General features: G+C 41.4%; 1 protein-coding gene across 2 annotated transcripts in view; it reads left to right on the top strand.

Moving 5' to 3' along the window:
* The first annotated feature begins 408 nt into the window (after positions 1–408).
* Positions 409–21559, top strand: part of cpeb4b (cytoplasmic polyadenylation element binding protein 4b) — a 31357-nt gene continuing 10206 nt past the window's right edge. Inside the window, exons 1-5 of one of the 2 annotated variants that reach the window (XM_023277120.3) lie at positions 409–862; positions 1629–2866; positions 13644–13734; positions 18136–18186; positions 21166–21189. In XM_023277120.3, coding sequence (XP_023132888.1) covers positions 1676–2866; positions 13644–13734; positions 18136–18186; positions 21166–21189 — 1357 coding nt within the window. In that variant the 5' untranslated portion in view covers positions 409–862; positions 1629–1675. The remainder of the gene's footprint in view (positions 863–1628; positions 2867–13643; positions 13735–18135; positions 18187–21165; positions 21190–21559) is intronic. The other variant, XM_023277127.3, reaches the window with a different exon arrangement.

Here is a 21559-nt window from a genome sequence, read left to right as displayed (position 1 = left end):
GAAATGACACCGTCCCTTCCTGTTCCATTTTTTCCCCACATTTACAACAAACAAGCCTGAGATCAAAAAGCGTGGGCCAAGGATGCTCTTTTACTGAGGCTCTGCCATCCTTCAGAGCAGGGGGGTTGGGTTTCTCATTTTTCTCACGACCTGATACCGGCTGCATCGTGAAAGGACAGGACCGTGCTGGGAGGAGGGTTTTTCTATTTTTTTCCCTGTCTTTCTGACCTCAGTGGGCAGTACTTACGGATGGCATGGGCGTATTATTGGTGCATAGCTGTTAAATGATGAAGAAATAGGGCGAGGTTGCCGGTCGGAAGGTCCAATCGCGTACCGAGGTGTGGCTCGGCGGAGGAGTGGCCACGACGCGGAGGGAGGTGCCAGAAGCGGAAGTGTGTCTCGGCTGATCCTCTCGCTGTCATTCGGCCACGGTCGGTTCCAGGAGAGAGGGGCAGCCAAAGAAGCACACAGGGATCGGCTGGCTCTGTAGGAGAGACAGTTAGCGAGGAGGAAAAAAAAGACACCGAAACCAAGCGAACAATGAAACCGATCGAATAAGGCTTGTGAGAGAAAGCGCGGCCGAGCGTAGTGCACACATTGCCACGTTAACAAAGCAGTTTGATGATAGAGAGCAGATTAGAGGCAGCAGATAGTGAGCTGTGTCATTGAGCAGGCAGGACACGTCAGGAGAAGGGAGAGAGAAAAAAAAGCTGACCGACTGCACTGTACGAGTCAGCTATTAAATCGCCTCTGCAAAGCTTCTGCCTGCCGTACTCATTGTTTCAAGGACACCACCTCGCTCTCAGCCCGAGGGAAGGATTTCGACAAAGACATCGCCGAGGTCGAAGGTGGTGATCAGAAGGTGAAAATCATTTTTTATTCGCCTGTGTGCAGCCTGTCCGGCTAGCTAGCATTCGTGCTAACGGCTGATAGCTAGCTAGGCTAAAGCTAGCAGCGGATGGAAAAGTTAGCTGGCCGGCTAACATCTTGTTTATCCAAACTGCTTCACTGTCGACGGTTGTCTCAAGAGCAAAAAAGAAAAAACGAGTAGTAGTTTGCGTATTAGTCGCATTTTGGTTAAAGTAAACTTATATCTGATGAAATTTGACAGTGGACTATCAATAGTATGTTGACAGCTGTCAAACAAGGTCGAGCGTTTCTATTTCTGAACGTTATGTCGATTTATTGCTAATATTTTCAACATCTCCTGCTATTTTTTGTTACTGTGTTCTCGTTTAGGTTTAACCGTGGGTAATAGTCGTCTGTCAGTTGATTTGCCTTCTTAAAACGACTCCAAGTGGAGAATATGTGCTCGACACAGCAGTGTTTCGTAGCCTTATTGGTGGCTGCCAGCAGCTCAGCTGTAGACTTACAAGCTGGCAACGTCACGGGGTTATAATTAGCTAAAGATGTAATGTTAACCGGTTGGCTTCTTTTCAACTACGCAGGGTAATAAGGGTGGGTGGTTTAGTGCAAGGTTAGCTCTTTCATGACAGCCCTGTGTGATTGTTAAATGTGTAGGAATCTTTCCACGTCTAGTTGTTTCTAAATCCCTTGATCTAAAGGGAAATGAGAGGAGCTGACTGCTAACTCAGTGCATGCCATCCTGTGTGCTCTTCTCTCAATAGGACCAAACGATCACGGGATAGCATTTGTTTGTGGGGGGAGAAAACAAATGGGGGATTACGGGTTCGGAGTCCTGGTTCAAAACAACACTGGCAACAAGTCTGCTTTCCCGGTCCGAATCCACCCGCATCTGCAGCCCCCACACCACCACCAAAATGTGTCGCAGAGCCCTGCTGCTTTCATAAACAGCACCACAGCCGCAGGGAATGGCACCACAGGAGGTTCTCCCTGGCTCTTCCCTGCCTCTGCCACCCACAACAGTGTGCAAGACGAAATCCTGGGGGGCCCGGAGAAGCCCAAAGCACAGCAGCAACAGGAAATGCAAGAAACGCAAGAAAAGCAGCAGCAGTTGTCTCCAGGGAGTCACCAGGAGGGTGGAAGTGGTGGTGGGATAATTTCAGAACTGGAAAAAGCCAGGTCAGAGGAAGCCAAGACCGAGAATGGCACGTCTGAAGGCAGTAATGGAAAGGAGAAGCAGCTTCGTCTTGAGTCACCTGTCCTGACAGGCTTCGATTACCAAGAGACATCTGGTCTTGGGGGAACTGGCCCAGTCCAGTCCAGTACAACCTCGTCATCACTTACTGGCTTCAACAACTGGTCGGCTGCCATCCCCCCTGCGCCGTCAACAATCATCAATGAGGACGTCAGCTTTTTCAACCCGGCCTCTGCTAACAACGGGCCTCTGCTGTTCCAGAACTTCTCGCATCATGTCAGTCCAGGGTTTGGTGGGAACTTCTCCCCCCAGATTGGACCAGCAGCGGCCTTGTCCCAGCACCACCCGGCCCCCCCACCACATCCCCACTTCCAGCACCCCCACAGCCAACACCAGCAGCATCGGCGTTCCCCGGCCTCTCCCCACCCTCCACCGCCCTTCCCACACAGGAATCCGGCTTTCAGCCAGTTGCCGCATTTGTCCAACAGCCTGAACAAGCCCCCATCCCCCTGGGGTCCGGCCAGCTACCAGAGCCCCTCTCCCTCCCCTGGCTCCTCCACCTCCTGGAGTCCCGGAGGAGGTTATGGTAGTGGTGGCGGCGGCTGGGGAGGATCTCAAGGCAGAGATTATCGTCGTGGGCTGAACGGTGGGATGACCCCCATCAACTCCATCTCTCCACTGAAGAAGACCTTCCCGAATAACCATGTGGCATCCCAGAAGTACCCCCGAAACAGTCCCGCAGGCTTCAATCCCAAGTCCTGGATGGATGACGGAGTCGGCCGCAGTGATAACATCTTCCCCTTTCAGGTTAGTGCCAATGATAGTTTCCTTGAATGATTTAGCAGTAATTCTCCATCTTTTCATTATCTGTTACACATTGTGCTGTTTTTTTTTCTTCTTAGCTTGTATACCTAAGCATGGATGTGCACAGTGCATGAATATTTTTCAGCAGTGGCTGCTTGTCACCTAAATTATTAAACATCAATGTGTCATTTATGTTAGCTATTAATATTATTGCAGTATGTGGCATAGCTGCTATTTTTAGACACGGGGCGTGGGGGAGGGCATGGATTTACGCGATGCATTTGTTACCGTGTTAAATCTGTCATTGGACTCTGCACTTCCACAGCTGTATGTCCCTTATGATGACTAATGTGGCTCTGTCACTGCAGTGGTGTGTGCCACGTATATGAGCTGGGGGTGGTTTAGGGGTTGGAGGGGGGTAGGGAGGGAGGCATCATGGATGGAAGGAAAAAGATGGCGAGAGAGAGAAATGGTAAAAGGAAAGGGAGGTTAGAAATTACTTAATGATTGAGGAACAATCACGGGAACAGACAACTAAAGCTGACAAAGACTACGATGTAAAGAAAAATCTTGATACACCGGTGAATATGAACGCATCACCGTGGGATTTCTTTTTTCCAGTAGGAAATAATCAAAACAGCGGAGATGATATTGTAGATTAGTGGTCGAGGCTCTGTTCTTTACCTCCTCCGTGTAACAGGGTATCAGTCTATTTCAGTTTGCGAAATGGAGCCTAATGATTTTCAGGATTACTGTTTTATTAATCACTTTTGTCATAGCTCCATTTTTAAATATACCGTCCTATTCATAGTGTAATTATGAAGAGTTGGATCTACACACGATGAAGATGTCTCAAGTAATTGTATTATCACATGTGGGAACCAGCTGTGATGGGAAAAGGTAGAGGGAGCATGGAGATAAATTCATTTTATTGATCTAGGTCATGATTGATTGTGTCAGTCGTTACAGCGAGGTGGGGGAAGAAGAAGAAGGAGAGGGAGGTCGCTATAGGCTGAGCTAGGCCTGATGAAAGTACTGTATATGTCCTTTGCCTTCTTACCTTTGGACAGTATTCTGTTAAATTAAGTTGGGGTCAATCAGGGGCACTTGAATGCCTTTAGTTCTCAATGTCATGGATTAGAAAATGTTAAATGGACTGAATGATTGTTTGACTTTGTTGGTCTGTCAATAAACTCATATGTTCTTAACCGATTACCTAAAATTCCCTGAAAAAGCAAAGCAACCTCATTTAAATTTCGAAAGCAATTTGTGCTGTGACCTTTCCAGGTATTTTCTTACCTTGATTTGCCGTTAATAACAAGGGGCTTCAAAGGATAAACAGAAAGGCCGTTGTACGGACATGTCTTGTCTCAAGTATTTTTACTGTATTAGTCACAAAGCAGGAGTAAGTACTCCTCAGCAGCTATATATGATTACTTTAAATAGCACATTATTACAGCAGGTTGTCTTGGGGTCAGGTTCACGTCTGACCTGCTTTTGGAAATATATTGTTGTAAAATTCCTGTTTATAATCAGTCCATTTAAATAAAAATTCTCAACTGATTTATCAGTGAATAGCTGCTACACAGAAAGGTTGCAAATACCATTAAGTAGCTCCTATCAGTTTTAGTCACTGCTTTTTAATCAGAATTGTGATTCCGCATCCATTTTGAGCGTCCTCTCTCCTCTCACATCCCCCTGCCAGATTTAAGCTAAAGCTAGAATTACTGTAGCTGCAGTATGTTGCTCTTCCTTGTGGTTGAATCAGATCAGCTAAAGTAGCATTGTCCTCTTGCCCCCTTGATACCGCAAGGGCAGATGGAGGATGGGCATAGAATGGCCTTACTGTGTGTGAGAGAGGGAGAAGGACTGATTATGCAAGTATAACCCATTTGTGATAAACAAGAAACTGACAACATAGGTCGAGATGATAGGAAAATATGAAGATGGCTGTTAAGAAACTAAAATTTGCATTGAGACATAATCCTTAAACCGTACGACTTGATAAATACGTCAGAGGTTATTGAAAACTGTCAGCCTGTGTTGCTTCTCAAGCAGAATAATTTCAAAGCTTGCTTAGAACTCCACTTTTTACTTATTTTTCTCCGGATTCTCTCCTCGCAGCTCCTGTATCCCTGCATTTAGGGAGGAGTTCACTGTAGCATAATTACAAGTGCTTGCTCAAGTTGAACATTTTCAACTCCGGCAGATTTGTTTTTGCCTCACTTCTTGCTGCCAAATGTGGATCTGCATCATTTCGCAGATAGTCACATCTTCCACTGATGCCTGGATTAATGTCGCTCGCCTCACGCTGAATAATGCAACTGCTAGGAAGCATTCACTTCATATGCTTTGGAAAGGAGGGTTTGTTCCAACTAAGGTGTTGTTGCCTACTCTATTCTTTTAAAAGAATCTTGTAAGTCAATCAAATTCTGAACCAAACATCATGTGGTTTTATTTTAACTATGAGCTTATGGTATTGTTTCACTGCAGCAATTGAATATGAAAATGTGTCGGTTTGGTGTGAGCATTGGGATCATGTTGCAGTGCTGAAGCTGTCACTGGAGCAACCACTGTTAAATTATTGCACAGGCAACCGAGTGTCAAGTTTATTTGTCAGATGCCTCCTCTGTATAGTTGGGTCTTAAATATATCTGTTAGTGTTGTTTGACTTTGAGTGTCCGTGCTTGTATTTAGATGTGACATGAAAATTGCCACATCTGTCACACCAGTTGGCTCAGGCCATTTCCTTCTCATTCACTTCCAATTTTATCACTCGACAAATAGCTTTGTTTTGCTTTTTAAAAAAAAACCCAAAACGGAGCTAGTCAGTGTTTGTTGGGATCATGCACTGTTCAGATGACTGATCACGCATGTTGCCTTACACAACACACTCCTGTGTTTGGTAAATGAAATACTGCACTTTGTGTAACTCTGAACTAAACAGGCTCCATGAGGAACTGTTGTCACACTCTTCCACTGTAGGCCTCCTCCGACAGCCTCGCATAGTTTCCATTTTAGCACTGACATGACAGATGAAGGATTGGCGGCTTTTGCTTTTTAAAGTTCTGCCTTTCTACAATCAGCATCACACTGTTTCTTTGTACGTCTCTTTTATCGAACGTGACTGTAGCAAAGAACTGACCCCTTCAAGATGACATTTTTGTAACATTATCACTAAAATGCTACATGCCGATGGCTAGCTGCTAAAGACAAGATCCCTCACTCAGCCCTCTTTTCAAGAGTCTGGCATTATTTTGTGATGGTCTCGGGCTGCGAAATGTAACTCTGTGCATATAAGGAAATGAGAAGATTCAGTTTGAGAGCAGCCATGCCATTTGACAGATATTTTATCCAAAGTGGTGTACAGCAGCATGGCGCACAGAGGGACAAGATGTTCCAGTACTGTGGCTGTAGTTGCAGCAGGGAGGGCCACTGCTGTATTAGAGCAGATTTAGTATTCGGCATGGGCTCCTGTCCAGGCACACTGCTGCTAGCCGCTAATGCACAGTTCAGCTAGTAAATAGCCTTTGACCAGAAATTTGTACTTTGTTAATGTCAATAAAGCCTTCATTTTTTCCCCTTTCTGTCTTGGTATTTGTTCTTTCTTTGTTTCCTAATGCCTCGCCGGTGAATTTCAAGGTCAGAGGCCTGCTGCTGTGTCAGGTGTACTGGGCTGATTCGGATTGGTAAGTTTGGCCTGTGACCAGGTCAAGTCCTGCAGGGCCTGAAGGAGAGTAAGCCAGGACAGGATATTGTCTCAGTAAGCCACCTGGGTAACTGCTGGTTACGGTTTCCTCCTCACTGTTTTTGTAGCTTAGAAAAGCTGCAGTGTTTTATGGTGCTGTTATCTGACGGTACATTATTAAACTGCCTCTTCAGTTCTATGCGTTCAGAAAGTCTTTCTTGTCAAATGTGGCTTTGCTTCAGTTTTCACCAAGAAGCAATCCATTAAACTAGTTTTATTTTTAGAATCAGATCAGCAAATGATGAATTATTAGCATGTAAAACCTGGGGGAAGGTATTGCTCTGTAATAGTTGAAGCCAGTGGTCATATTAGTTGATGTACAGTGCTGCAGGGCTGGCTGTAACTGTACATTTGAGCATTTCTATACATGTTTGGCATTTCATTTCTCCATGTCTCTTGCTCAGAGGAAATTACCTCCAAGAAACAGAAACTACCATAGCCACAGAAACAATATCATCATTCTTAAGTAGTAGTCTACAACTACATTATATGCTTCATTGTATTCATTCACCAGTTTATAGGGCAGTGAAATAGCTATTCATCTGCCCATTTTCCTTTGTTTGGCGTGAGATTTCTATGATGGGAACAGGATCACACTGAACCTGACAGTTTTAGTCATTTCAGGTAGTAGTGACATGGCCATGCAAATTCTTGAGTATGTACGTTTGTACATACTCAGTCATTACGCTGTAGAAGCTGTTACCTCTGCTCCTTGTGATAGTGGTGTTAAATGTGAGAAATGTTTTTTAAACTAAGGAACGGCCTGAGCTGCGCTGGCAAACTCCAGCACTCATACAACCTCATTGTGCCCTTCTCACACCCTTGACAGACGCTCCGAAACAGGGAGAAAGAGCACTTGTGTATATGTGTGTGCGTATGTGTGTGTGTGCATGAGCCCTAATTAGTCCTGGGCCTAGGTCTTCAGCACTCGTGTCTTAACAAAGAAAGAAGACAAAGCAGAGTTTACGTGGAAGTGTCATATTGTATTTAGCCTAGCTCATTGCATACAATAAAGGAGTGAGTTCAGTCTAATCCCTAAGCAGTGCAAATACTGTTGGAACTCCTGTCTCTGTCATTCCTGTTAAACCCCCAAAATGCACACATACACACACTATTGAGCCATTCAGCCAACACTGAGTAATTGGTTGTTTTTGACAGTTGGGGGCATTTAATGTCATTGCAAGGCTTTGAAATACTTGACCAGGAAGAACCATAATCGCAAGCATCAAAAGCTCAACCTGCTTCCCTTTCCTGCCCTCCTTTCTTCTCTTCTTACAACGCCCTGCCTCACGACCTGCTTTCCCTCTCTCCATCATTGCCTTTCTTTCATTGCCATTTCCATCTTGCCTTCTTTGCTTCAGGACTTCCTCTCTCTCTCTCCCTTTTTGTTGTCTCAGGGATGTGATTAGAAACTCAGCATTCCAACCATTGAATTCGAGGTGACTGCTGAAACAATCTCCAAATTCTAAAAACAAAACAAAACAAAACAAAAAACTATAAAATTCCACAGAATCCTTATGTCCTTTACCTCAACATTTTCTCCACTCCTCTACCCTTCCTCAGCTTCCATTTTTCATTAACAGGCAGGTGACATGGATGATTAATGTTGGAGTTAATCACCCACAGCATGCTGTATTTAATCATTCTTTTCTACTCTACATGTCATCAAAATCTGTTGGAGGTTGCTCTTTTTTGTGCTGCCTTGGATTAAATCCTGTTTACAGTTGATAAAGCTGTTTACCTTGTTTATATTATATTTTGTGAATGTTTTGATCGAGTTGTACAGGTGCCCAATACCATCATCTGTTGCTGATATGTGACGGCTGGTGGTGATGACTAAGTGTATGTAAAATAAGTGAGCTGGGACACAGCGTCGGTTAGGTTTAACCCTGGTAACGCCAGCTAGGGGTTTTTTGGACATTTGTTTGACTTGAATTCTTCTGGAACTAAGGCGACAAAGGTGTGCTGGTTAATCACAGCGGTCTCTCTTGGCAGAAAATGCAAGTGTCAATAGAAAAACACCACTGCTGCATGATACTTGTAAATCCTAAATCCTCCTATGTGGTGTTTTCTATGTAAGACTGCACATTAGTGGTAATGACTCTTCACAAAAGCAACTAATATAGTGCCTCTACCTGGATTGGCACAATTCTGCTACTGTACCTTTACTCATTTTTTATTAGTCGGTGTGATGCAATTGATGTGACAAGTATCAAATGGCTGCAGTTTGCATTTAAGTAAATTATTTAAAGTATTAAGTAAATTTGTGACATGTTGGCCAAGCACAGGCTTCAATCCACATTAGTAGTTCGCATTCTTTCGGGCTGCTACTAATGATTATTTTCATGATCCATTGATTTTAGCAGTCATTTTCTTAATTATATGATGAGTTGTTTGGTCTATAAAACACAGGAGTAAAAAAAAAAAATACCCTTCACAGTTTCCTAAAGCTTAAGGTGATGTCAGCAATGCCTTGTTTGATCGATCATCTTACATGTTTATTGACCAGCTAGCAGATTAATGGACTAATTATTTCAACTTTAATAGTTCAGCGTTCAGGTAGTATTTCTTAAGTTGTCTAATTAGCACCTTCTGTAGTTTCACTCAAGGTGAACCAGTTCTTTTGCTTAAGAATGTATTTTTTAGCATATTGTGTATGCCACTTCCCTAATGCTCAGTACTATTTTGCCAGATCTTTCAAATGAGCTCATAATGTGAGAAAACATAGCGAAGGAATGGACTTGTGCTGACAAAATCTATGTATTTGTATGTTGACTAAAATGTCTGATTTTCAAAACGTCAATAAATAAACCTAAAAGTAATGGCTGTATCTCATAAGTGCAATTCTATATCTACCACAACCCCAATTCTAAATTATTCCATGATTTGATTTTATTTTTGCATCTTCTGCAGGCTAAGACTACAAGCACAGTCAAAGATATTCACACTCTCAGAGGACACACTACCTTTTTAAAGTGATATTTCAGATTTGATGATTCATTCACTACTTACGTAATCCTGGTACATTTAGATCGGTTCAGCACGTTTGTTAATTCAGGGTCGAACGTTCACAAAGGGCTTTGCTTTGCCTTGCTGCCGACAGTTATCAATACAAATCAATTCATGATGTGAGAGCCACTGTAAAAAAAAAATGGATTTGCCTCACTTTGTACATGCATGTAGCTTCACTAGCCTGGTTCATGGTTTCATATTTTTTGACTTGCCCAAGTACCCTGGGCTACATTTTGCTGTTACCTGCAAATAAGACAGTTTGTGCTGCCATGTGTTTTATATTTATACCTATGGCCTTGGGTTAGTGTGGGCAAGCCTTCATAGACACACATGACATGGAGTACACTATAAATTGTGCGTGTCTTGCTTGTGGCTAATGTGTATGTGTGTGTGTCTGTGCACGCCCTGCAATCTGTCAGGGATAAGCACTTTGCTGGTCAGCTGGCCAGTTGTTGAGAGAGAAGGATGCACAAATCTCATGATTAATCACCGTCTGCACCTCTCCAGGCTAATGCTTAGCAACTGCAGAGCACCAGCCAGGCCTCAACTCCACCATACTGAGTCCACAAAATGAATTCCTATTATCCAGGAACAGCCTATAAAAGAATTACCCCATGATACCACACCACCCGAGGAAGACGGTGCATAAAGTGGTATCACAAAGCTTCCTGTCACTGTGCTAGCATATACTGACTGATCAGTGATGTATACTTCCCGCAGTAATCAGGCGTCCACGTGTGCCTGCTTCTCTTGTCTTTGAATGTTTGGCTTATTTGACCTGAAGCGATAGCCCGAGTCCACATGATTCTGAAGCGGATATGAGAAATAGTAGACATAGTCTGGCCTATATCCCTGTGTTGATATTTGTTTTGAGGGAGAGAGTGTGCACTGGGTGTGTTCTTCTACCATGTCATTTGTGTTTTAGTGGGTTTTTTTTTCACTCTGTGTGGGAAATCTACTCCAGCCCAAATGCTGGTCAAATTTTGGCTACAGCTGGGAAGTTTGGCTGTCTTACCAGCCAGCGTGCCAGATGTCCAACCACGCTCTTTGCCTGATCAGATAGTAAAAGCAGAAATTGAATTTTGGGAGCCACAGTAGACACCAGAGAGTAGATGAAAAAGTGAGTTGCCTGCCTGGCGGACCCTTGGTCATATGGTTCACAGACGTAGGTCTGTTTTTCTGAACCCTTTCGCATTTGACCCTTGACGAGTCCAGGGTAACATAGTATGCTATGAGCCTTTTCTTCCCAGGGTGGTTTTTCTTTCAGGCTTTTTTTTTCTGTCAGTCTGACAGTGGCTACAATTTGTTGGGAGGGTTTGACCTGGTTGCTGGATAAACACTAGAGAGCTTAGGCATAAAAGCATTTGTTGGGAAGACAACATAGTGAATGAAAAGAATGACTTACAGGACAGGTTACTTATAGGTTGACTGAAATGTTAAACAATTCTTGTTGTGAAAAGCCTGTCTATTATCAGTCAAGCCGATGGCGGCGCTCATCAGAATGTTGACATTCTTGCCAAGGTGTTTTTCAGACTTTTCCAATGAGGTGAATTTGACCTAAAGCTGCACATTTACCACTGTATATCTTGACACTAATTGTAGCTGTTCTTTTCTGTAAATGATGGGCTTAAGCACAAGGTCGTTTTAACCCACTTGTTTATTTTCTGTCTTTTCACTTTCTGTGTTCTTGAGACAAAATTGATTTGTGGTATTCTGTAGAATAGATTTATGATGGTTCTCTGTTTCAGTCAGCCTTCACATAAACGGTCGCTATACCTGAATGGATGAATGCACTGCTTGCTTTGCCAACCCTGGCCCCTTGCTTCTAATTTTTAAACTTGAAAAACATTACGACCGTCCACATTTCTCCCTACACTATGCACCACATTAAGTGTAGACAAGGATAGGGCGTGTTGTTGCAGTACGATGCTTCTGTTCAACACCACAAGGTCTGTGAGCTTTCAAAGTGTGTTCTGTCGAGCATCTCCTCAGTAGCTATCAATTCCAAGCAGATTTTTTTTCCATCCTTAAAATTTAGCTCATCAAATGTTTTCTGTCTGAAATTTCAGAAGCATGTATCTTTGTAGTCAAGCAGCCTCTCCTTCTTCCACTCTCTTTGTTAAAAGTTATTAGTGTGGTGTTGAATTTCTTGTATGTTGTTTTTTTTTTTTTTCAAATTTCTGCATATACATTTCAACCTATTTACATAAAATGCTAATGGATGGCTTATATTTAGAGTACCTCTGCAAATGGTTAACTAATGGTTTCATACAACCGATATTCCTAAAGTGTTTCATCTTGTTCCTTTTTCATAGCAGCACTGTGACATAATCAAGTGTTCGATATAATAGATATGATGCAGAAAATGAGAAAAAAAGACTTTACTTCAGTCGTGACCAGACTGTTAAGAGAAAATAAACATGACTAAACATTTTAGTCATAAGGTACAGCTTACTGAACAACTGCCTTTAGCCACAAGAGTCATTATTGGCTCTGTGCAGCGTGAGAGATCTGACACATGGGTGAGGAATATGAAACTTTTTGAAGGTATTTCTGCTTTTAAGGTGGCATTTATTGGAGAAGGACTGGCAAAATGGGGAAGAGGAGGAAGGAAGGAATGAGACACTTGAACGCGTGATGTTGTGGGCACATGAGACATTTCGAACCAACTAAGGACGTAAACAATAAGGATATGAATTTTGTACATCAGCAGCATTGTTTTTGGATTGTAGGAAACCAAAAGACTTCATCAGTCGTCAACAAGTTGTTGTCATAGGCTGCATGTTTTGTGTGGCTGAGGTGGAGTCAAGACAAACCTTATCAGCATGGCACTTTGAGTATGTGTGTTGGTGTATGGGAACATGTTTTCAGTGTGTGAACATATTTTGTGTATACACGTTTCATGGGTGTATGTGTGTGTGTGTTGACATGTGTTTGTGTGGGCATACAAACATATCCAGTATGGCTGGTATGCCAAGGAAGCCCTTGTTTTAGGTGACAAAGCTGTCGCCCAGGAATTCTCTTGGCTCCTGCCAGATTCTACCACTTGTTTTTACTGTTGATTTTCATTATGCCGCCTCATGGAATGGATGTGTTTTTTGCTTTGTTATTTAGCAAGCTTTGTAAGTAACACGGCAGTGAAAGCACACAAAGGCATGCGAAGAACTTATTTGGGCATTTCACGACAACAGTGATAAAGAGAAATTAAATACTGAAAGCAAAAACTAGATTAGCTCTACAAAAGAAAGAAAGCTTTTGTCAATAAAATAAATTGTTGTAAGCATCTGTGTCACAGTGATGTTTCTGAGGGATTTTTGAGCTCCTGAGTGGTGGCTTGGAAGGCCTAGTCAGAACCCTACAGTATGTGCAGAACAAAAAATCTCAAGGCCTAAAGAAAAATCTTTTTAACTTGTTTTATTCTCAGTTCTTACTTATAAGAATATATTAGTGATTCAGGTTACAATCCAGTGCTCCTTATGTGAACAGAGGGCCCACTCCTTACTTTTGTTGTCCTTTCCACCATTTAAACCAATGCCAAAATGTCAGAATCTTTAATTAGAAGGTTGTCAAGACTTTGAATACTGGCAGGAGTTTGTTATTATATTCATCAAAGCAAGGTAGAAAGAAATATGCATTTACACTAATGAAACAGTCTGTCACATCTTTTGTATTTTTCTCTTAAATAAGATTAGGTGAGAATGAAGAGAAAAGAAGTAGCAGAGAAGCATCTGGCTGCTCTGTTACTTAGATTTTTAAAAATTTTTTTTATAACTTTAGTCACAAGTGTTGACGCTGTGTCTTAAGTGCTCAGACTTACAAAACGGTACATTTACTTGTATAAATTTGTCTCCTCCCGAGTAGTTGTACTCTTTGGTCAGCTTGAGTTAATTAAGTCAGTGTTACATTAAAAGTATAATTAATCCAATGTGACTGCTACAATTTTAAAAAAATGTTCTTTGAGCTGCATGACTATAAAGCAGGTAACGAAAAGTAAACTCTGTCTTTCTCTCGTCTCTTCAGGAACGTACCAGGTCTTTTGACAGCTTCAACATGAATACTCTGGAGAGCTCCCTGATTGACATCATGAGGGCTGAGCAGGACACCCTGAAAGGTAAAGATGACAGCTGTCAGTCCAGAACATGAAACACTAAGCAGACGAGCGGTAATACTACCTTTTCATTTTATATCGTGATGACAGCAAATATGTCGTCCATAGAGTCTAACATCACGCCATGACATTGATAAGAATGTGATCCGTGCTAGAGGATGTTTCAGATTGAGCATATGTGTATTTTTACCATAATTAAAGACATAATATGTTTCCCTACAAAGTGATTACATGGTTATTACTGTGCCTTGCCTGTTAGTGGTTGGCAGGCAATATTTATAAGAGATATGTATCACCTCCATTTAAATTTAGTTTCAAAATATAAATTGAAAGCACAAAGGTAATTAACTCTTTACAAATAATCTCGAACACTTTCTATAGATTACAACAAAGTTACTGCATCATATACAGTGCTGTGGTATAGGTGGTTTAGGTGCTAAAAGTCGAGAATGCTTTAGCTTTATACCATGTGCAATAAAAAGAAAAAAAAACTAATTTCAATCTGTATTTTAACTGTGCAAGCACCAGTTCTCCTGTTCCATGATTGTAATTTATAGGCCTTCTGAAGGTGAAGCTAATAAGTGCTCAGAACCGCTTCTTGTTCACAAGTTAACACCTCACTTTTTAGCGGAGAAGATTCACTTCCTCCACAGATCAGACAGATCTGCTTTTGGTGTTATTATCAACAGTAATAAGAAAGGTCAGTCTGTGTAGCAATCAGCTCACACCTCCCTCTTCCCCCTCTCTCCTTCCCACTTTTAGTAATAATAATACTAAAAACAAGAAAGGCTTTCTTAATTGTGCACAAATTCATTTCACTATGATCTTTTTTTTCTCATGCATTTTGAGAAAGAGAAGCAGAGAGAATGATGGAAGCTTTGGCTTTGTTTTTAAGAGGGGATTTGGAAGAGAGATGGAAGGACTCCCACTGATCTGAACTGAAGTCGTTGGCCATCATTAGTTTCTAATGATCACTGCTGCATTCTCCCCCTTTGAAGGATGATAACAATCCTCTCAACACAATCATGCACAATTATTTCTGTCCAAAAAAGTTGGGCACATTTGAGATGGATGCACATTGCTGTTACCTGTGTTTGCGTGTCTGTTTACCAGAATTAACATAATTTCCTACTTATTGCTATTAAAAAAGCATATAAAGACACATCTTTCTCAGATCGCAAACAGTGGTTATCAACAGATGTGGGCTTTTACTGTAGGTGGAGGTCGAGAGGTTTTATTCTTCACAAAATAATTTAATTTGATTATTATTTTGGCTTTTTACACATGCATATACTGTTCTCTTTTCATACATTGCAAAGTAGGGGCTCTCACTTGGAATTAGCTGAAAATAGCAATTATCCACTTGAAATTGGTTAATCGACTTTGGTTATTGATTAACAGAGACTAACCAATATTTGGTATTAGGTGAATGATAATAGTGAATTGGTTATTAAATGCAGCAGGTAGCCACTGTTGTTTATTGTTTTAAAGGGTGTAACTCTAGTAATTACAGACAGAGAGTGCTTAGCTAACAGAAAGGCTGTGGCCAGCAGGACATATTGGCCAAGAGGGAGGAGCTGTTGGGAGTAGTTCTGGTAATGACCTTTCGTTTCGGTGGAAACACCTTTGATTTCTCAAGGTTTTAGCCGAGTTTAAAGGATTTGGGTGCGGCACTGTGGCTGGATTGGGTGCAAACTAGTTGTCAGCAAAGTTTCTATGTCTATTAAATGACAAGGCTTAATCCTAGGTAACAACTGCATGCTTTGTTTTTTTTTTTTTAAATTTGATTGTAACAATCTAATGGGCTGATCAATAGAAACTGATAAACTTGGGTTTCTGTATGAGCTCTAACCTCAATAAAAAGATATCAGAACTGAAGTAGGATCATGTTTTCCTTGTCTAGTCCTCCTGTTTGTTTAATGCCATAAGAAAGGCGTGTTTTGAACATTTAAATGCTACAATGCTGAAAATTAATCTCAAATATAACACATGCAACACTCCTAGTTGCAAAATCACAGCCCTAAAAAGCAACTGATTACCCATTTAATCGTTCTATTTTAAACAAAGCTTCATGTTCAATAAAGACCATGCAAAACACATTCTGGTTTCACGACCAGAATAATGAGGAAAGTGAAAACTCTGCAGTCAAGACGCTTCACTATCACCTTGTATGTATTTCAGCCTCAGACCTACTTGGCTCAGCTGCATCCAGCTGTGATCTAATGTTCTGCTGTCAAACCTTAGTAAATCTTCCCTCAATATTAAGAGAGGACGAGTGGAAGGCTACCTCATTAGCCGTGTCTTGGTATCTTAGTTCCAGCCATGCTGGCACAGATTCCTTCGACTGTTAGATCCAGGAGCTTGGTGCTAGAAGACTAAGCAAATTTTCTTCTAAACTGAAAGCCCAAAGCTTCTGCTTCATTAGAAATCAAACCACGCAGGGTTTTGAATATATGATGAAATTACTTACAGCCGAGATCATTTTGACCCCATCTTCCTGTAATAGTTGAACATATGTTCTCGGTCCACTTATGCTATAGCAGAGTCATATATGTGGAGGAAATATTTCCTGGGCAGTGTATTTCTGCTATGCAGCAAATTAATCTTCTAACTCTTCAGCTGTCCTTTTCCGATTTTGTTCTTATAGTGAAGCCCATTCTTTACTGCTTTCACCAGATGCATTACAACATCCAATATTACTTATCTTCCTTTTTGCCTTGTAGCCCTTGGCTTACTATAAAATATTATAGTATTTATTTGTGTATTCATAATTATGATCCAGACTTGTACAATGCTGTGCCAAGTGCAGCAGTGACTTAAGTGAGACTTTTTTTTTCCCCTTTTCACCCTCATGGCAAAGTAAAAAACAAAACATAATTACAGCACATTTCGTTTGAGCACTGACTCTTCTCCAGGCCAACTCTTGTTCTCTTTTGCTCTCTGTCACACAAAAACATGCATGCGGACACAAATACAATAAACACAGATGGCATGCGTACACAAGGACATTTAGATACACATAAGCAGAGCGCCGATTTCTCATTCCAGCTAAACATATTGAACAAAGTGAGAGCAATGAAGCAAGGGAACGGGCGAGACAAAATGTCTACAGTAGAAGTGGCTTTGAATCGCTTCCAGCATTGTCCTGACTGACAGAAAGGATCCCTCTGTTCAGCCATCACACACACACACACACACACACACACACACCACTGCGTTGTGTGTGCTCGTGCATGCATGTGCTTTAAGTGTTACTGTACTGTACGCATATGCAGCCAGCAGCATGCAAATAAGGTTCACAGAGCGGGCACACACAACTCTGCAGTCGCTCAGGGATGTGTGTGCACTTACACGCCTGCACGCTTCCCTCTCCATGATCATTAGAGGGTTTTAAAATTCGATATGGCAGGTTGTGCTCAGATGGACTTTGATTTTGGGTGGTGCAACTATCAGCGTGTATATTGCTGAGGTAAATTACAGAGGGAGCTAAATTGGTGCATTCCGCAGTATACTCCAGAAGATTTGAGCTCCTCTGTGTAATCTGATTTGCGTTGGCACATCTGATTTTATTTTGATTAAACTGAACGTTTTCGCCAACGGCCTGAAGTTATATTTTGATGCCAGTAATATTGTGTGGGGCTCAATAGGGCGAGGAACGAGGGAGGGGCCAGCAGATTTCCATCGGAATGCACCAATCACAGGGCGGTTTGTACCCATACAACAATGGTCGTACTATTTGAGCCCTTTCATCTCATTATCCCTCTGCAGCAAGCAGGCCTTGCATAACTTTGAAGCTTGTTTGGCATCATAACATGCACTTGTGTGGGTGCGGGTGTGTTTGCGAGATGGGCCTGCTGGCAAATGGCTCAATGTAGACCGTATGATATGAGGTTCAGATGGAGAAATGGAGGTCGATGAGAGAGAGAGAAGTGCAACAGATGTACTATCTAATGAGATTGATGTGGAAGTACTTGGTGTGTTCATAGCTCTTGCAGCCAAAGCTTGTTCCGTATTAACAGTTCGAATTAGTTTTAACGCAGTCTTTTACTACGTCCCCATGCTGTGTGCAGAACAGTTCAAATAGAGCAAGTTAATACTGCATATGTTGCAATAATCAAGAGCATTATCATGGTCGCAGCCTTTTGCCAAGTTGGGAATTTCTAATTAATAGTATTAGTGGTGCTAGTTTGTTTCATATTGTTTGTCTAATGGGGTTGCCGTTTTAGTAACACATTTCTGGAGGCTATGCGATGATCACAACTGTAATACCCAATGTATTAGCATTGGGTTTTTTTGTTTAGCATAACGAATCAGCACAAAATACTGGCTTCATAGTAAGACTGATGCACAGCAGTATATATATTGTATATAATACATATTTCTGTTCTGTGTCTTCCTGTGTAGGTCGTCTGGGGTTTCCCCACCCAGGAGGGGACAACCCCCTTCCCCTCAATGGTACGTATGGTCACCTCCGCATAACATTCGAGGGTCTGCTAATATTACAAACTGGGGGTTAAAATCATCACAGAGTTTGTATCCAAAATTTAAAATAGAATCATTAAACATAATTTGACTGAATATCAACCTGTCATTCATATGCGCCCACCTGGGAGACTAAATAAAACCCACACAGGATCATTTTTAGTTCCTGTACTAAGAACGTACCTCCCTCAGGAGAATTATGTCAGTTTTTCCTATTAGTGATGTGGACAACTAATGTGAATAAAAGGAATGAAAAGAATGATTCACCCAATTTTAGTGACATTTTTTTTTTTTTTTTTTTTAAGCACAAAGCTCTGTTAAATCTCTATGTAGGTGACACTAAGTATGGCAGGTGGAGATAGTTGGACGGTGTGAGATAACCCTGAGTGTTTGTGTCTGGTGACTGTGGAGCCTCCTGTTTCCTCGCCTGCCTGGGACTGGATCCAAGCACGGAGTTTTGTGTCTGTCCTTTGTTTCCCTTTGCTTTGTAAATTTCCACACTTGACGCTTCAAAGTAGTTTTAACTAACATGCGTTTTTGCCGCAACCTTTCACCTAGTTTTGTGGTGTCTGTCTCCTTTCATTTTGACTGTTCACATTGCATTGTCCCTTAAACTAATAGATTAGCAAAGAGGAGAATGAAAGAGAGAGACAGGAAGTAGTCGTTTTTAAAGCCAGTTAATAACTGGATTGACTGAAGGGACAGAATGAGATAGAAAAATGACCTTTGGTTTGATTAAATGGTTTAATAGATATAATAAATGATTTGATAGATACAATAGAGAAGCAGACAAAAACATAGAGGGGGATGATTGTGTGTACTTTGGAGCACTGGGCTGCTGTGAGGCTCCTAATTTTAAGGTTTTTGATGCAGATTGTGACTCTTTTATCCTTTTTTAATTTGATTTTGCTTTTAAACACATTCATGTGTTATTTTTTCAGTATTGATTCTTTGACTCCAGCTTGTGTTTCCGACTAATAAAAATTAGAATGCCTTAAATTGCATATTCATGACTCTGAACATCTCTAGCGGTTGAACAAAAATCGGCAAATCCCCTTGATATGCTGAAGTTCCTGCAATAGCAGTTTTAATATTCAGCTACCTCTGCTTGCCCTTGCTCAATGTCATTTCCTTAATCATTGTGTAATTGTGGCGTTGTTGCTTTTTTGCCTTCTGGTCTTGGGCCGGGGCTTACAACGGGAGAGGCCAGTAGTTTCTTCAAAAGATTGCCGGGTCACATGGTGCGATCACATGGTCAGGAGCTGTCATCAAGCCCCGAGACAGATGGTGCCAGCGGATAGGCAGAGGATAGAGGTTGCACACCAGCCCTCTCTCGGCCTCATAAGCATACACAGATTGCATTCCTCATTCTCTTGATCTCTCTCTCGCTCACTCTCATTTTCTCTCACCCCCACACAGCTTTTTTATCAGCTCGTTTCTCCATCTCTTCCAATCTATTTTTCCCTCTCTCTCGCGCACACACACATACATCTTTTTATAGCGCTCTCCGCTCTCTTTCAATCTGCTTTCCTGTCTCTCTCTCTCTCTCTCTCTGATTCTAGCTCTGTTTGACCTTCCCCCTGGAGTTAATGTCCATCTGGGTTGGAGAGGAGGGAGGCGAGGATTATTGCTTGCGTGCTCTGGCCACTTCTTCATCCTCTCCGTGTTCTTACAGTTTTAGATGGGTCGATGCTTAAATCACTCCGGCGTTCACATTTTAATTCTTTCACTTCAGCTCACTCCGAAAGAAACATTGTTCCCCACCCCAAGGTTAGCCACACTGGTGGTTCCTCTGCATTAGCCTGCCCTTGGAAAAGTTTGACATATGGCAACATACTGGGAAAATTTCTTGTTTCTATCATTGAATCTGCTGTTGTCGGGTTACTGCTGCTCACCCTCAATGATGCATTTGATGCCTTGCAGAATATTTTGATGAATTGACTGATGTAGTGGCTTTAACAGATCTTTTCCTTGATTACCTTAACGTTTGGGTCTTCGATCATTTTTCTCTCTTTCTTCTCCTTTCCCTTTGTGTCATAATAAGAACTTTATTTTAGTGCTCTTTTGTCAAGCTGAGTGAACTGGATAAGCAGCACAGCTGTTTCGGCACTACTGAGTATCTAATCATATCTGGCAATTAAATTCGAGCAAAGCTGCTATTCTTATCCCCGAGTATGTTTCCGTGCATGCCTCACACTTTTTGCACTTCCTCTACAGGAGCTTTTACAAATTCTGCACACTATTTCACCTTGAAGAACCCGAAAGCCCTTTTGTTTTTTTTTTTGTTTGCCGTATATGAAGCTTTTTCAGTCATGCCTAATTTACAAGTTTAGGTTTTTGTGCTATTTTTGTTGTATGTTCTCAGGGCTCACAATGCTCTGCTTTTAGAACTCTGGTTGGCAAAGTTAAAGCATCAGTTTTAGGATTCTCTTGGTAAAACATACACGTAGTGCAACATTAAAGTTCATGTTGTTTTAGTGTTGTTATCCCAATGCCAGTGATTTTTTCAGTGACTTTTTTTTTATTGCAATGGGAGTTATTTCATTGAAATTCCTACTGTTTAACTGAGATGTCTTATTTGTTTCTTATGATGGTCTCTTTTATTTCTTTGATAATGAATCACTTTGTGACAAGTATCCACCATGAAATGTAAAATATCTCCATTCTTTTTTTAAATACAGTGGGTTCAAATTATTGTTCACGTTACAATTTCGAATTATCCACAACCTTTTTCCCCTATTGAAAAAATAAATCCAAACTCTTCTTCTACTTCATGCTAGTGTTGCTAAATCAGTAGATTGTGATCCATCACTGATTAACAAAATAAAGGGCCTGACAATGGAAAATTCCTCCCTTGTCATGGACCACCTGGCACTTTTATTGGTACAGTGTATTATGCACCTTTTTTTTATAAACATCCTCTTCTTTGATTTGTGCTTATTCCACATGCAGCCAGGAATTATAGCAGGAGACGAGGTAAAACATAATCATTATATCGTGTCTCATTTTCAGCGTATTTTTTCGCTCTGCAGGTCTCAGTGCTTTGACTGATTTTGTGATGTGAAACCATGTTGTTCTGATTTTATCGGGCTGCTGATTTGTTTTTGCATTAATGGGCATATAAGTTTTGAATGATTCTTTGCTGTATATGTACTTAAAGTGAGGTGTTTGTCTGCATGCTTGTCTAAGTGTTAAGCCTCGGTATAAGCTTGTGAAGTGACTTTATGCATCTTTACGTTTTTTTGTTTATCGTCGTTACGCTTCACTCCGCTTGCTGTTTCTCATTTCCACATACATACTGAAAGATTAAGCCAGACAATAGCAGTGAGTGTCACATTTAGTTAAA

Source organism: Amphiprion ocellaris, chromosome 14 (assembly GCF_022539595.1).
Source record: "Amphiprion ocellaris isolate individual 3 ecotype Okinawa chromosome 14, ASM2253959v1, whole genome shotgun sequence".
Lineage (NCBI taxonomy): Eukaryota > Metazoa > Chordata > Actinopteri > Pomacentridae > Amphiprion > Amphiprion ocellaris.
Note: the sequence above shows the minus strand (reverse complement) of the source record. Positions and strands in the feature narration are given on the sequence as shown.